The sequence below is a fragment of the Eurypyga helias genome, unplaced genomic scaffold, assembly GCF_000690775.1.
Source record: "Eurypyga helias isolate BGI_N326 unplaced genomic scaffold, ASM69077v1 scaffold32683, whole genome shotgun sequence".
Taxonomy (NCBI): domain Eukaryota; kingdom Metazoa; phylum Chordata; class Aves; order Eurypygiformes; family Eurypygidae; genus Eurypyga; species Eurypyga helias.
Window position 1 is genome coordinate 362 of NW_010241110.1, and position 14,549 is coordinate 14,910.

Here is a 14,549-nt window from a genome sequence, read left to right on the forward strand (position 1 = left end):
TCACCCCCAGTGTCGGGGTGCCGGGCTGCGCACACCAGCATCATCCTGCCTTCACCGTGCGGAGCCGCACAGGGACCCCAGCGCGGGCGCGCACCCCTTGGGTGTCAGGGCACGTGTGTTCGTACGTCCCTGAGGAGCTGGGGGGGTGTGCACCTGTGTCAGAGCCCCATGCGCCAGGGCACATGCACAGACACCTCCATCACGGTCTGTGTGCGCGTACGTGAGATCACGTCTGATGTGAGAAGGGCCAGGCACATGCACACGCCTGGGTGACGGGTGCACACACCTGGGTGCCAGGGGTGCACACACAGAGGTGACGGGTGCACACACATCTGCGCATCTCAGGGCACAGCTGTACACACATGTGTCTTGGGAACAGGAGGCAGATGTACACCAGGGGTGCACACACATGGGTGCCACGGGTGCACACACACGGGTGCCAGGGGCGCACACACCTGGGTGCCAGGGGTGCACACACAGAGGTGACGGGTGCACACACATCTGCGCATCTCAGGGCACAGCTGTACACACATGTGTCTTGGGAACAGGAGGCAGATGTACACACACTCCCTGCGTGTTGCAGGCGGAGAAGCAGCCAAGCTGGGATGGGTCTACACACATTTCTTTCTCCCTTTCTTTGAAACAGGGAAAGCTGCTCTCTCGGGCCTCAGAAGGGGCAGCGGCCCCGGTGCAGGACTCAAGGCATCGCTGCACGCAGCCATTCAAAACGGGAGGATTGTGTAGAGGATGTGTTGGGGGATTTTGTGTGCATGTTTGGGTTTTTTTTTTTTAGTTTCCAATAAACTTTGGCATCTGTTTAGACCACAGATCAAAACCTGTTAATTCTAGGCAAGTTGGTTTTCTCCCAGGCAGACACAGGTTTCTACAGAATTTAAATGTTTGACCTGATGTCTCCCACCCAGCTCGTATGTTCTGCTAAAGCAGAAGCTGCGTGGGATGGAGTGTTTTCAGCATCGTTTTTAATCCTAGCAAGCTGTTCAGTGTCACCCTGTTGTGTTCACAGCCCGGTCCTTGCAGCAAGAAGGCTGAGCCCGTCGGTAGCATTTGTAGGATAAGGACTTGCTAGCAAAGGCAGGTGGTGCTGCAGAAGACAGCCCCCAGAAAACAGACCACTGTGACGTGTGACGGTGATTCCCTGTGGTGTGTCTCCGTCCGTTCTGTGCGTACAGTCACACGTTCCTGAGTGATGTCTGGGCTTTGGGAGGATGTGGATCCACTGTCTTTTTTACTCAGAACAGGTGTTAGGATGTTGTGGGGCAGAACGCCGGGCAGTCAGTTAAAAGCAGGTCTTTTGGACGGCAGGTTAGTTTTGAACTCATGTGAGGTTGATGCTCACAACTGTTGGTCCAGAGGCAGGAATTTAGTCCCTGATTTGGTAATCTTGGGTACATATGGCCCACACAAGTCAACCAGGAATTAGTTCAGGGCTTCTTATCTGTGGGTGTCTGGAAGGACACCGGTAGTGTAGGACTTCTCCGGGGATATGGCGCCTCGGCGTGGGTGTGCTCTCTGTTCTGACAGACTTGGGCCGTCGCCGTCCCTCGCCGCAGGTGAAGTGCAGAGGTGGACAAGTGGTCGTGGTTTCTGCCTACCGGTTCACGAAGGACTTCACAGGTGCTGAGTAAAAGATTTTACATAAATGTGAAGTGTCACCCTTTTCATTGTGTTGAAAATGAAATATACCCCCAGTTTTAGGTGCAGTGTACTGTGGGAGTCATGACACTCCTGATAGCACAGAATCTGCTTTTCCGTGGTGCCTCCTGTCGCAGGTTTACTCTCGCTGCTCGTAAAGCTGGTTCACGGAAGAAGCAACATGATTATTTGCCTCTTTCATCTTCAGAGTGTGCTGCAAACAGTAATCATGGGGTAGTGCTCAAAATACTGGTTTGCTAACTGCGTTTGGTACAGGGGAGGGAATGGTGATCAGGTACAGATCTGGGCTGCAAAGATGAGCAGTAAATGCACCAGGAAGGTATTTACCAGTTGCTCCTTCACGCTGAAGGTGGGATTCTTCTTCGCGCTGCAGCTCTGCTGGTGGGACTGTTTCTCTGCTATGAAATACTTTCCCTTCCCTCTCTCCTGCTTCTACAGGGCGAGCCAGTTCATTAGGTTATTTCACACATTGGCACTACAAGGTTGACTGTTTGCACTGCTCTGTGTGATACAATAAGGGGTGTCCGAGGAGATACTTTTCCCAAAGGAAGTTGAGATTTTCCTTCCCTATTTTTTTTTTCCCTTGAATGAGTGTCACAAACTCTTGCTGTCGGGAAGACTGCTTTCTAACTGAGTATTGATAGCTGCCTTTTGGATCTCCTAGTCAGTAATTAAGGGTAAAAAGTTGACTTCTGAGGCAGGAAAGGTTTACATTTCCAGCTGCAGTGCCATACTTTCAGTGTGTCGGAGAAATACTTTGGTATTTCAGCAGAAACCCCATGTCAAAACCAGGCAAATTGAAGAAAGTGCTGCTTTGCCAATGAAGCAACAGCCTTTGGGTGCGGAGTGCCCTGTGACAGGCGGCAGGGATCGGTTGAGTGCATCAGCTCGCTTGTCCTTCTGCCCAGTTCCTGGGGACGGAGTGGTCTGCTGCCAGCTGGGACAGAGCAGAGTAATCCCTTTAGCACATTGTTTAAAAAAGCACGGTTCCCAGCGTGATGTCTCGTGTACACCTGGTGCAGAGGGGTGGAAGTGCACTTGCAGAAACTGCAGAAGGATTATGGAAAAAAGACGGGGCGGTTTCAAGGGAGGGGAAATTTGAGTGTTGTATGAACTGTGCCCCTGCGTGGTACAGCTGCCGGAGTTCAGAATTGAAATATTTGCAGGCTGTCTCCTCCCGCTTGTATTTTTTCCCAAATTAGACTTTCACTGTATTTTTTCTTGAGAGATGCTCTATTTAACTTCTCCTTTTTCGGAGCAAAAGGAAAAGCAGCAGAGGGACACGCAGCAGTGACCTTCCCGTTTACACTCTACCAGCGTGTCCGTCACACACTGGCTTTTTGCTCTCTTCCTCTCCTTTGGGTAGAGCAGGACAGGCCTGGCCTTCTCGAGTAAAGTCACTCCATCAAAAAGGAGCTGAAAAGGCAGCAAAAGCAGCCATCCCCCCATTCCCTGCCAGGTGCCCCATGAGCGGAAGCGGGCGGCGTGTGGTGAACCGCAGCAAAGGGAGGAGGTGACTCGGTGGGGACAGAACTGCTTGGACCTCGCTAGGAAGGGCCTCGTAAGACGTGTCTGTGGCTGTGTGTTACGGTGCTGTTTGCATTAAACCCCATCGTGCCCGTCCTCCCTGCGCCGTGGGCGCTCTCGGGATGGGCTCTGTGACAGTGTACTGTGTTTGTCAACGTGCAGGGGCCTGGGATCGTCAGCCAGCAGACCTCGTGAAGACAGCTGGCTCAAGTCGCTGTTTGTTCGCAAAGTCGACCCGAGGAAAGATGCTCACTCCAACCTTCTAGCCAAACGAGAGACCAGCAGTCTGTATAAACTACAGAGTGAGTGGTGGTTTTCTCTTTAACGTTACCGATCCTGTACTCTGTTCCTGCATTTCTCACGTGATGTTGTTGTTGCAGTTCACAATGTAAAACCAGAATGTCTGGACGCCTACAACAAGCTCTGGTAAGTGCCTGTCACATTCACACTTAAGGCGTGTTGCTTTGACCACAGGCTGTCCTGAAAACTGGCAGATTGCATAATTATTTAGAGGGGAGGTGGGCCAACTCCGGTTTAACTTTCAGGGTATGGTGCTAAATAGAACATGTTATTCTTGAAGAGAGGTGGCAGAAGATACTTTCCTGGGTTCAGCCCCTGCCTGCCCTCTTGGATGTGTCGTTTTTCTAAGCTGCAATTTGGGATGATGCCTTTTGTGGGAATGGTGGTGACGTGTTGGAGCAGCTCTCCCCTTCCCTTCGTTGTCTTACAAAGGGGGTCCCGGCGGGTAGGTCCAGCTGTGCTGGTCTGTCCCGCTCCAGCTGCCACGTAGGAGTGTGTTACCGTCTGCATACAGGAGGGAAGGGAGAGATCCCCAATAGGTAACGCTACGTGCCAGGATTGCATCAAAGTGTGACTGAGGAGGTTTAAAACCCCAGCGGTTGACCTCTCAGCTCATCTTTATCCTTCTACATCACTGATGCTACTGAAATTACGCAGGCCCTTGGACAGGATCTTTGCATTGGAGTGATTCCCTCCGAAGGGAGCAGCACTCTTAGGGCTGTTCCAAGAAGTTGCAGCTTTATAGAATGTATGAATTCGTAGCATTTTAAATTGGCTGCTTGAAGAACAAAACTGTAGAAACACTAGTCCTGTAGTGCTTACGTCGCCGCTCCGCTGGAGCCAGAACAGCTGCCTTTTCAGGACTGGTATGTTCCAGCTTGGGAATGCAGGGAGCCTCACAGGTTTCCAAGAGCATTGCACTCTCGCTGACAGCGATCCCCTGGCCAGTTAAAGCAGTCCTGGCACCATGACACCCTGTTGCAGCCCACTTAGTGCGGTGTTTTGGTGAGAACAGCGGCTGGGCTGCAGGGTGGGGAGAAGTTCACAGCTCCCCGCTGATGTCCTGCACGCCGTTCCCGTTGGCTGCACGGCCATGAGCAGGTTGTTGGACACCTCTGTGCCTTGTGTGTTCGGCTTTGAAATGGGGCTGGGTACCCCAAAGCTCTTCCTTGCCACATAGACATCCGCTAGAATAACACTCAGTAATAAATAATAGCATAGTAATAATAAAGCAAACTACGCCTCTCCACACTTCCCTCCTTCCTCTCCCTAAATTGGAAGTGGAAGAGGCTAATTCCTGATGCATAAGGATTAGCCATCAGATATTAATAAAGAAATACTGTAATGGAGGCAATTATGAGACTGCCCCTTGAGTCTCAGTGGTTAAGGACCCCTTCTGAAGAAGCAGGAGGAGTTGGTTTTGAAGCAGAAGGAGTTGGTGTTCACGGGACGTCTGTGGGCGTCTTTTTCTGTAATTTGCAACAAAACGTGTTGTAGGGTTACGGCAATAATTTAACGTTCCTGTTCAGAGCTGCCTTTCGGGGACCCCGCTGCGCTTTGCCAGAACGAACAGCCAGTGAAACCCTTGAAAACGTTCTCGGCGAGTCATCCTGCCATACTGTTTACAGTGTGCAGCGAGAAATCTCGGGGTGCACATCGGTAGTAAGGTTTGCTCAAGGTTGTCTAGAAGGTCAGTGTCAGGATCGAGAGGGAAACTCGTATCTGAAACTCAGCCCAAGACCAGCCTACGTCCTATTGCTTGGCGTTGTGCAGAGACTTGTTGCCTGGGCGCCAGGCGGAGTAAGAGGGGCAGTTATCCAGGGAAAAAAACTAAAAGGCAAAGTTCAGCCGGACTAACTGACTTCTTCATCAAAGGACAGTGCACTGAAGCCTGTCTTAACCGAGTCAGCTGTCAGTGAAACTCAGTTTCCCCATGCTACAGTAGGCCACTTGGAAATTCTCTTTCAAAAGTTAGAAATGCTGGAAATAGTCAAACAGAGCTTTGTGTTGGGGGTATTTTTAAGGCTTCAGTGGGTCAGTTGGCTCAGACTAAGGCCCCTTTCTCCAGTGGTGGAAAGCAGTAAGGCTGCGTGCCGTGGAGCACAGTCAGCATCCGACCTGTCTCAATACTTGGGGTTACTCGTTCAGCTCCACAGAACTGGTAGCTGTGAGGGAAGAGAAGATGGTCCTTCCCCGGTTTGTGCGCTCTGCCTCCCTCGAAAAAAGGGAAGCTTTTCCTAAAGCAAATTGCCCTGTAGGCAGGCTGCACTTTCTGTAAGTGAGACGCCCTGCTGTTTACGTTCCTGATGTGTTGGGTGACCTTTTAGGTGACAGACATAATTTATTGCATCGAAAGACTCCTTCCACGCTGCGTCTTTGTCACAGAGGCAAAGAAATGGTAACACGTACCTTAATTTTTCGTAGTGTTGTAGCTCTTTCCCCTCCGTAGCAGCTGTTTGTGTTTCAGCTTTCTCATCTGAAAAGTAGAGCTTGTGAATGTTCGTACCATGATGATAAGTGTGGTGATGTGTTATGCTGTCGACTGCAGCCTCCTGGAAGGAAATGCAACATAGTGTCTGTGTTCCTTGTTTTCAAGTCAAGAGGTGCTGCCAAAGATTCACGAAGAAAAACACTACCCGTGTGCACTGGTGGGGACTTGGAACACGTGGTACGGAGAGCAAGATCAGGCTGGTAGGAGATAGAAGTACAACAGAATGTAAAACCATACGAGTGAACCGTGTGCTTGGCAGGTTTCTTCTCTTTAAATCATCTCTGCTGACAGTAGACCGTTGGCCGTGTGCGCAGCGAGGGGGTCGCATTAACGTTTGCAGTGCTTGCGTTTTGTTTGTTGGGCTTGACGGTAAAGCGTTGATTCCTAAAGTTTGTCCTGTTGCTAATGCACTTCCATGTTTTCCAGGCGGTAGATTAACCGTTCTGGGAAATGCTTGGAAGCTGTGCTCCAGTAATGTTTTGCAGGCACAGATCGTGTTCCTGAACATTGAGGCTAAAGGCAAAGGTTTACTGGGTTTATCTTGCCTTGGCCAGTACAAAAGCTTCACTCAGACTTTCATACTGAAATTGCTGATGATAATGAAATTCAGGTCATTCACGCAGTCTGCAAAAAATGGTTGTGCCGTGAGCTCCACAGTAACCCAGGCCTGTGCTGGAGGAGAGTGAGCGACCTCTGTCCATGTTCATGTAAGGATACTGCCTAACTGTGCAGATCGAGAATCTATTGGAATGAGAAGTTACTGAAGAGCCGCTGCAGAGGTAACTGCAAAGAGTCCACTGTAGAGAGAAATCCTGAAAGGTTTCCTGGGCTCTGGGAAACCGAAGGACTGGGAAGCCACGAACACAGTGGCATACACGTAGCTCCATGGTTGGAGCTGTGCTCGTGCAGTGTCGTTGCTGTGTTATGGGAAAAGACACTCACGTGCACGTTAACTTTTCCTGCGTATTGCAGTATTGGCACTGAAAAACACAAAGCAGTAACAAGTAAACCAAACAATGTCTGAGAAAGAGCTCTAAAAGCAGAAGGGAAATTGGGGAATTCTGACAATTGAAACGAGAACACCTCAGCCAAGTCTCCCTCGTCATTTCTGTAACGTACAGACACGGACTGTATCCGTAATGGCATCTGCGGCCTGCCGTGGATGTGCTGCTGCGACAGCTCCGGCAGTGTCGTGGAGCAGGGTGCGGGTTTGACCTGCCCAGCCCGTGTGCCCCGCAGTGTCGGCAGTAGTGATACGTCACATTGCCCTGGGGGTCGTCGGCAGAAGCGGGAGCGCTGGTGAATCTGCCGTCGCGTGAGGTGCCTTCCAGTAGCCTGCAGCTGGCTCTCCTGGAAAAGGCACAGGGCTGCTTGAGAGGAGAGAGAATAGCTCGTGTGACTCTCGGAGATGAAATACTGTTGCCTGGCTGCATTAAGTGCCTGTAGATTAATCTTGTTATGATTTATTAATTGGACTTACTGCAATTTATTAAAGGCAGCATGTTTTGAAAAAACTCAGATGTAGATAACCTGTTCTGAAATGGGTTTTATGGGGAAAATCCTAGCAACTGGAACAATTCTAGCATGTTTTGCTGGTTTTATTGTAATGTTTACCTCAGAAATAACATCTGCATCCTTTCCATGTCCGACAGAAAGTGTGTTGCTTTTTGTGCCTGTGTAATTTACTGCACTAAAAATTCTGCCCCTCTATTGCTCTTAGACAAAATTGGTAGAAACCATGTTTTTGGAATAAGGTCATCCTCTTAAACTGAACCTCAGTGTCGATGACGGGTGAAGCCGGCACATCCTGCCGGCACATCCTACGGGCAACAGAAAGTCCTTTCAGCCATTTCCGTTACCTTCAGAGTAGATTGCAGGATTTTCCAAGAGAACCCTTTTCAAAAGGCAGATGACTCCATCATCCTTAAAGTGTTCAGACGTGTGGTACCTGTGTGTAAACATGTCACCTGATTTCTGGTGTTGTGTAACTCTGTAGTAGGAAGAACATTTTGTACTGTGATGTTCCATGAGATTTAGCACTGGGCTGTGACATCCCTGAAAACGCTTCCTTTTTCCTGTTTCAGTTCATCTGTGGAGGTACGAGGGAGGCTACCCAGCTCTCAATGAGGTCATGAGTAAACTCCGTCAAAATAAGGTAAAAGGCACTGATTTTGTCAGAATTGGTTATTTTACCCAGAAGAGCAGAGAGCAAAGCCTGCAGATTTAGGTACCCGCGTTCGCACCAGTATCTCGGCGCTTCCTGCGCCGCCTCAGAACCCTCTTTGGAAGAGGGTTTATTATATGGTCAGAAACACCGAGGTTTGATACCCGGGGCTGTGTGAACACGCCACTCGACGTGCTCCAACGTGCCAGGGGAACCGAGGTGCCTTTGCAGTTCAAAAGATTCAGCGTCCCAAACCCCGCGATAGCATTACACGCGGCAGAACCTAGGCCGCACGGCTTCGTGTCGGGAACACAGGGCAGTTTGACAGCGACCGCGTCCTTTTGCAGGAGTTCACAGCGTTCCGCAAAGAACGAGGGAACATGCTTCTCTCACGCAAGAACCAGTTATTGTTGGAGTTCAGTTTCTGGAATGAGCCTGTTCCCAGAGAGGGGCCTAACATTTATGAACTGAGATCCTATCAGCTGAGAGTAAGTCTCCATTTTCCGCTCTCTTTCGAAGCTCGGTGCTGTCGTAGAGTGTTGGGAGCGTGTTTGTGCAGTGTGAGTGGAACACAGGCCTCAGAAGCCTGGTTCCTGTCAGAGCTGGTGCCTGTCACTGCCGCTCTCCGAGCGTGGGGTCCAGGGGAGGGTGGGTGGCAGCAGGGCACCCAGCGCCCTGTGTGCCGTCCCCAGGGAGTTGAGGCAAGTGGCCGAGAAGCAGTGAAGCGCACAGGGTAATGACAGGTGGTGGGTCGTGCGCTCCCCTGGAAGAAGGGATTTGGTTGATGCATAAATGCTGTGGGAACTGTCCTGGTGTTCTGACCTGCTATAAACTATTAACAGTCTGTTTTGTTTCTGTAGCCCGGCACAATGATTGAGTGGGGGAATTACTGGTAAGTGTTGCTTGGGCCCTTGTGCTCTCCTCTTCTCTTCGAGAGATGGCTGTTCAAAAATCGTGAAGCGGAGGTGGCAGAACAGGACCAAAGCGTTTCGGTCCCCCAGTTATTGCCCTGCCCCTCTGCTTGGGCAGCTCATATGGTAGTTGGGAGCCTTAATTTTTTCTTTAAGGAAAGAAAGGAATTGTGTGTGCAGACGGTGCGGGCTCTGTGTGCCTTTCCTTCACACAACCCTTCAGTTTGCCATCCCGCAGCAGACCGTTTATGCGCTGCGGAGCACAGGGTGGCAGTCGACGCCTTGAGCCTGCGCTCAGCTTTCACAGGACCACGAGAAGCTGACTTCGTTTAAATGGGCTAAATCTTAGCTCTTTAAAAGTCAAGTTGCTTCTTGCAAAGCTCTTGAGCAGCACGTTTGTATTCTGTAATGGTTGATCGGTAAACAGGTTGGAGTATTTGCAATTACTTTGAGAAGGCGAGGACTTTGATTTTTACACATCATTGATACAATTTATCTAACGACAGTAATTTGAATAAAGTAAATTGAATTTATATAAAATTCATATCTACCCTATGTAGGAATTTCTACACACTGGGCATATCTACCGTGGTGGCCCATCTGCTCTAGAGGACGCAGCAGGTTTATAGTTAAGAGCCATATTGATCTTATTTCCACCACAGATCATGGTGTGTCCCGTAGGGCAGCTGCAGAGCAAAGGTCTGTGGGAATAAAAACTTTGTGTTCCCCTACCACGAAGTCCGTGGTAAACGAGTGCAGCCAAGGCAATACGACCGGAACGCGAGGAGTTGGTCTTGGAAGGAGCCGCTGTGAACGCGGCGGCTGCTTTGCGCTGTTCAGTCGGTATCTTTAACCGAGCGCTGAAGCACGATTATGGAGAGTAGTGAGATTGTGGGCCTCCACTTGTAACTCATTCCAACAAGCTTTATGGGTACATCTAATTACTTAGTGCTGAAAATCAATGTACTGCAGATTTGTTTTCTTCTTTTTAACTGCTGAAGTGTGCTGAATGATTTGGCTTCCTCTCAGCTCTGTTTGCCTTTCAGTTATCACTTGTTTGCTACCCAGATCTGCTGGGTTTGATGGCTGCTCCGCTCTCCCGCAGGGCTCGTGCCATTCGTTTCCGGCAGGATAACGACGAAGCAGTTGGAGGATTTTTCTCGCAGATTGGGCAGCTGTACATGGTCCATCACCTTTGGGGTAAAGTTGTGTTCTCTGCTTTTCTCCCTGGCTCAGCCCCTGACAGCCTGTGACTTCACCCAGGAGACAAGGTTTTTGCAAAAGGCAAAGGAATGTCTTAAGAGGCTTTTTTTGGTTCCCATCGAAAGTGTTGATTTTTGTAATTTTTGGGTGGGTCGACCAACCAGCAGAGGTGACATTTCATGGGTGGGTCTGGTTCCATCGACAGTTTCTCATGGCCCTTTCTTATGAGGGGCTGCTCGTTTGCTTTCAGTAGCGCAAGCATGACAAGCCACATCCCGCTACCTCTTTTCTCCATCCCTGTGCGTGCTGAAGTCAGGTTTTTACAGTTCAGTTTCAAGCCTCACACATACCACACCTGCGCAGAGGGGAGTCAAGCACTGATTTACGTTACTGCCTTGTGCTGGGTTTGCTGGCTCCGCAAAGGCTGAGCTGCTTTTCACGTTCCAGCTTGAGTAAACCCACTGTCCCATATTTATTTTAGAAAATAAGCAGCGTTACCCTCATTCCTGGACAATCTGGAATGCTCTATTCTATTCTGTAGAAATGTGACACCACTCATGCAGAACTACGCCTTGCGGCATTGTCTGTCTTACCTGTGTCTAAGGCATCCTCTCTCCCCCAGCTGCTTCTGTCTGCGTTGCTTTGGAAAGTTTTCCATCTTGTGGAGAACAACTTCCAACTTTCGTCCTTTCCAGTGTTTGCAGCCTCCTGATTCCACACTAGAATACTGTTAAGGGAGCTGTTCACATGTAGAAGGAAAAGGAGTTGCTTCTAAGTTCTGTGCCTGTTCTTTTCCCTCACCAGCTTACAAGGATCTCCAAACCAGGGAGGACATAAGGAATGCTGCATGGCACAAACCTGGCTGGGATGAACTAGTCTATTACACAGGTAACCTATTAACTTCCCTGGAATGCCAGAGGTAGACTTTGTGCGTGCCAACATTTTTGTTCTTCAGTTCGTTGCACAGGGATAAGCAGTTCTGCATCTCGGGGGTGAGAAGGGGCAGAGGGGGCGGTGTCTGTGTGTCAGCTTTTCTCCTGTCAGGGAAAGGAGGGGCATCTCACCCAAGTTGGTTTTGCAATTGACTGTTCAGACTTGGGAAAGTTGTCTGATTGCTAAAAGAATGCTGTTCGTGCAGTAAATTTTGGTACAAGCACCTCTTCCGTAGAAGCATCGATTTCTGTGAAGGCTTCAGTTTGTGTCCAGGAATTTCAGGAGTGAAATTCATCCTTAGGTGAAATTACTGCCTCCAGTGTGCTGTGAAATATGGGAGCCTTGTTAAATGCATTCCTTTGGAATCCTTGAGAGCAAGGATAGCTTTCCTAACAGAACGCACAGCAGTGTGCTGAGCGTGGCAGGCCTTGGCGCCGAAGGCTGCGCTCCGAAGGAAGCACGCCGGAGGGATGTGGGGTGGCTCTCATCAGAGTGAAAAGCAGCAGACATCCTATTAAAACATCACCTGTTCTCAAAACTCCGTGCTTCCGTTTAGGAACGCTGGTGAGTGATGACTTGCCAGGCAGCAGCGAGAAGGGTCCTTCGAGGCCAGCGGGAGCTGTAGGCCGGGTGTGCAGGATGCCTTGTGGTCTGGTGGTGAAACTAAACCCTGTCTCTGTTTTTTTCAGTGCCCCTTATTCAGGAAATGGAGTCCAGAATCATGATCCCATTGAAGATTTCTCCGCTTCAGTAAAGCCACTGACTGACTTGTGCCTACATAGCTAGTGACAAGTATTTGTCTTAATTAATTTATGGTATACGTTGTATATCATAGTCTGAAATATAAAAGTACTGTATGGAGCTTATCAAAGAGACCTCTTTTCTTCAGAATCAAATGACCTTTTGCTGTTGGGATTGTACCAGGAAAAAAAAGGAACGTAGGCCTGTAATTAAAAGGTTGGTTAATTCAATACAAAGACACTCTGAGTTCCTCTGTGAGACAGCTCGGCAGGTGGAGCGTGCCACATCCAGTATTTAATGCCTTCTGCCACAGAGACGGTGCCCGGCTGCAGTAACAGCAGCAGGAGGGAGCGCTGCCGTTGCTGTGGCCTTTGTGTCGCGTTCAAGTGGCTACAGATCCTCAAAACTAAGGTGGGTGTTCTGAAATGGGGAGCGCTGAAGCCCCGGGGCAGCTCTGAAACACAGCTGGCTGCTCCAGCAGGCCTGAACCCGTGACTAGCTCTGAGCGTACGAGGCAGCCGTTAATTGTGGGTAATGCTGTCTGTCAGGTGGTAGCTCGGGGGCAGAGGGGAGGGCATTCTGTCCTGCCGGGACTGAAGCCTCTTGAAACTCATTGCACACTTGGGTAGCTCCCTCCACCCAGAATGAGCTCTGCGAAGTACGAGCTCCGGCTCGCCGAGAGACGCTGACGGGACGTGGTTGAGCGTTCTGCAGGGGTTCGGGTTCAGTTAAATGCATTTATCTCTACAGATAACTTGGAAGTCTGGGAGAAGGGGTTTGGTTTAATGAGCGGCCGTGACCTGAGACCACACTTGGTTGGATGTTTCACTGCCTGAGCAGCAGGGCTGTAGGAACCAGCGTGTGCCGAGGCGATAGGGTTGGCACAAAGCGCTGCGCCACTACATCCAGGTCTATTTTGGCGTCACTTTTAGACTAGTAATATCAGCACGGTTGGTACCTGCAATGATGTGAACATCCTGTACGTGACAGTAGGGTCCTCTCTTTGAAGCGGTACAGCAATCAGTGTCATACGGAATGTACAAATCGGTTACTCCATGTCCCGTTTGCACATCTCGGTGAGTTTTCAGGAAGAACACATCAGCCAATAAAATCCTTTTAATTTTCACATTTTACTGGCACCTCTGTGTGTTGCACCACCTGTGTTTTCTCTCATCTTGCAGTCTTTAGTATGGAAAATTTAACTAATGGCATAGAACCTTCCGACTTGCGTAGCCAGTGTCACTTGTCTGTCTCAGGGACAGCAGTTCCCAGGGTTCTGCTCCTCAGAACGAACCCGCAGCATCTCCCTTACATCCCATTTTGCTACATGTGGTATGTGCAGTGCTGATGAATTCAGAATACTGGCCCTCGCGGTGTTTCCCCACAAGTTATGCCCCAGTTGTTCAAGTCTGGTTTCTTCCTTCCACGTGAAACGCACGGCACTTGCCTTCGCTTGCATTTCATCTTGGACACGGTCGGTAGTTGCTCTGATTCTTGTCTGGGTTTATGTTCTCCTCCCGGTGCCAGCTGATGATGGGATTTTACTGAGTAAACTTCTGTACTGCGGTTGCGTAAAGTCCTGGGCTCGGCTTGCTCGGGGGCCAGGTGTTGGCCCCCGAGCAGTTCCTTGGGAGTCACCGTGAGCAGCACTGCCCTCGGGGCTGTCTCTTTTCCAGACTTTGGGACTGCTGCTTAGTTGCAAAGGGGAAAAAAAGTGGAACAGTGTCAGCTTCCAGCCCTTGCTATTTCTCCCAGTATCCTACCATATCTCTTGTTCCTAGAAAATTGCCCTTGTAACGTGCCCTCCCAGCCAGCAGCCTCAGAGGTGGAAGCTGAAACACATTTTTGGAGGTAGAGGATTTGGGGTGCGGGTGCAGTCCGTGCCTCTTCCCTTCAGCCGGGAGCACTAGGAGTTGCATTCAGTTGGGCAGAGCCCTTTGGTTAAGGAACGTGGAATTTTGAACGAGTAAGAAATGTACAGAATAACTGGATCTTCTGCGGGGTGACATCACTGGCACAAGTCCCTTCAGTCTTCACACGCAGCCGAAGACCTGAATTCCCACCGGTGCTGTCGTGTTACCAACGTGCCTCCTGTCGCTCCGAGCCCCAGACTCCTGCTCGGGCTGTCAGCAGCGATGGCCCCTGTGATTTTGGTGACAACCCTGTCAGCTCACCAGCCGCAGCAGCAGGTAAATCGGTAATGCCAGGCCCCTCGTGCTTCCCTCTGCCCGGGCCCCTGCTGAAGTTGGTTTTCCCTGGGGTGAACACTGCTGTGCTTCCCCCCGTAATCCCACGGCCCAGTCTGTGTCCTCCCCTTGGCTGGCCATACCCCAGCATTTCATGGAGCAGAACTGGCGGAGGTCAGAGCTGAACCCGCTTTCCAGTGGGTGGGGAGCGGGGAGCAGTGCCTGGGAGGGTGTCTGGGAATTACCGTTCCTAGTTCCGCTCCAACAGCAACTCAGTTCAGCTGTCCTGTTGTCTCCTAGGAAAGTCTGCAAGCTCTTCCTGCAGGAATTCCCCCCGTGCGTCGGCACGCGCACCTTGGAGCGGCTCTGCCTCGCTGGACGGCGGCGCTGAAGGGATGGCATTACGGGGAGCAGCCAGC

At 50.4% G+C, this 14,549-nt stretch overlaps 1 protein-coding gene across 1 annotated transcript; it reads left to right on the plus strand.

Moving 5' to 3' along the window:
• Window positions 1-3,363: 3,363 nt before the first annotated feature.
• GBAS (glioblastoma amplified sequence) lies at window positions 3,364-12,180 on the plus strand (the record flags this gene model as incomplete). The annotated part of the gene is made up of 9 exons (XM_010148658.1): window positions 3,364-3,503; window positions 3,582-3,627; window positions 6,098-6,192; window positions 8,077-8,147; window positions 8,504-8,644; window positions 9,017-9,048; window positions 10,173-10,267; window positions 11,075-11,158; window positions 11,893-12,180. Coding segments are annotated over 9 exons (769 nt in total), but the record flags the coding sequence as incomplete, so codon positions are not given.
• Between the last annotated feature and the right edge of the window lie 2,369 nt (window positions 12,181-14,549).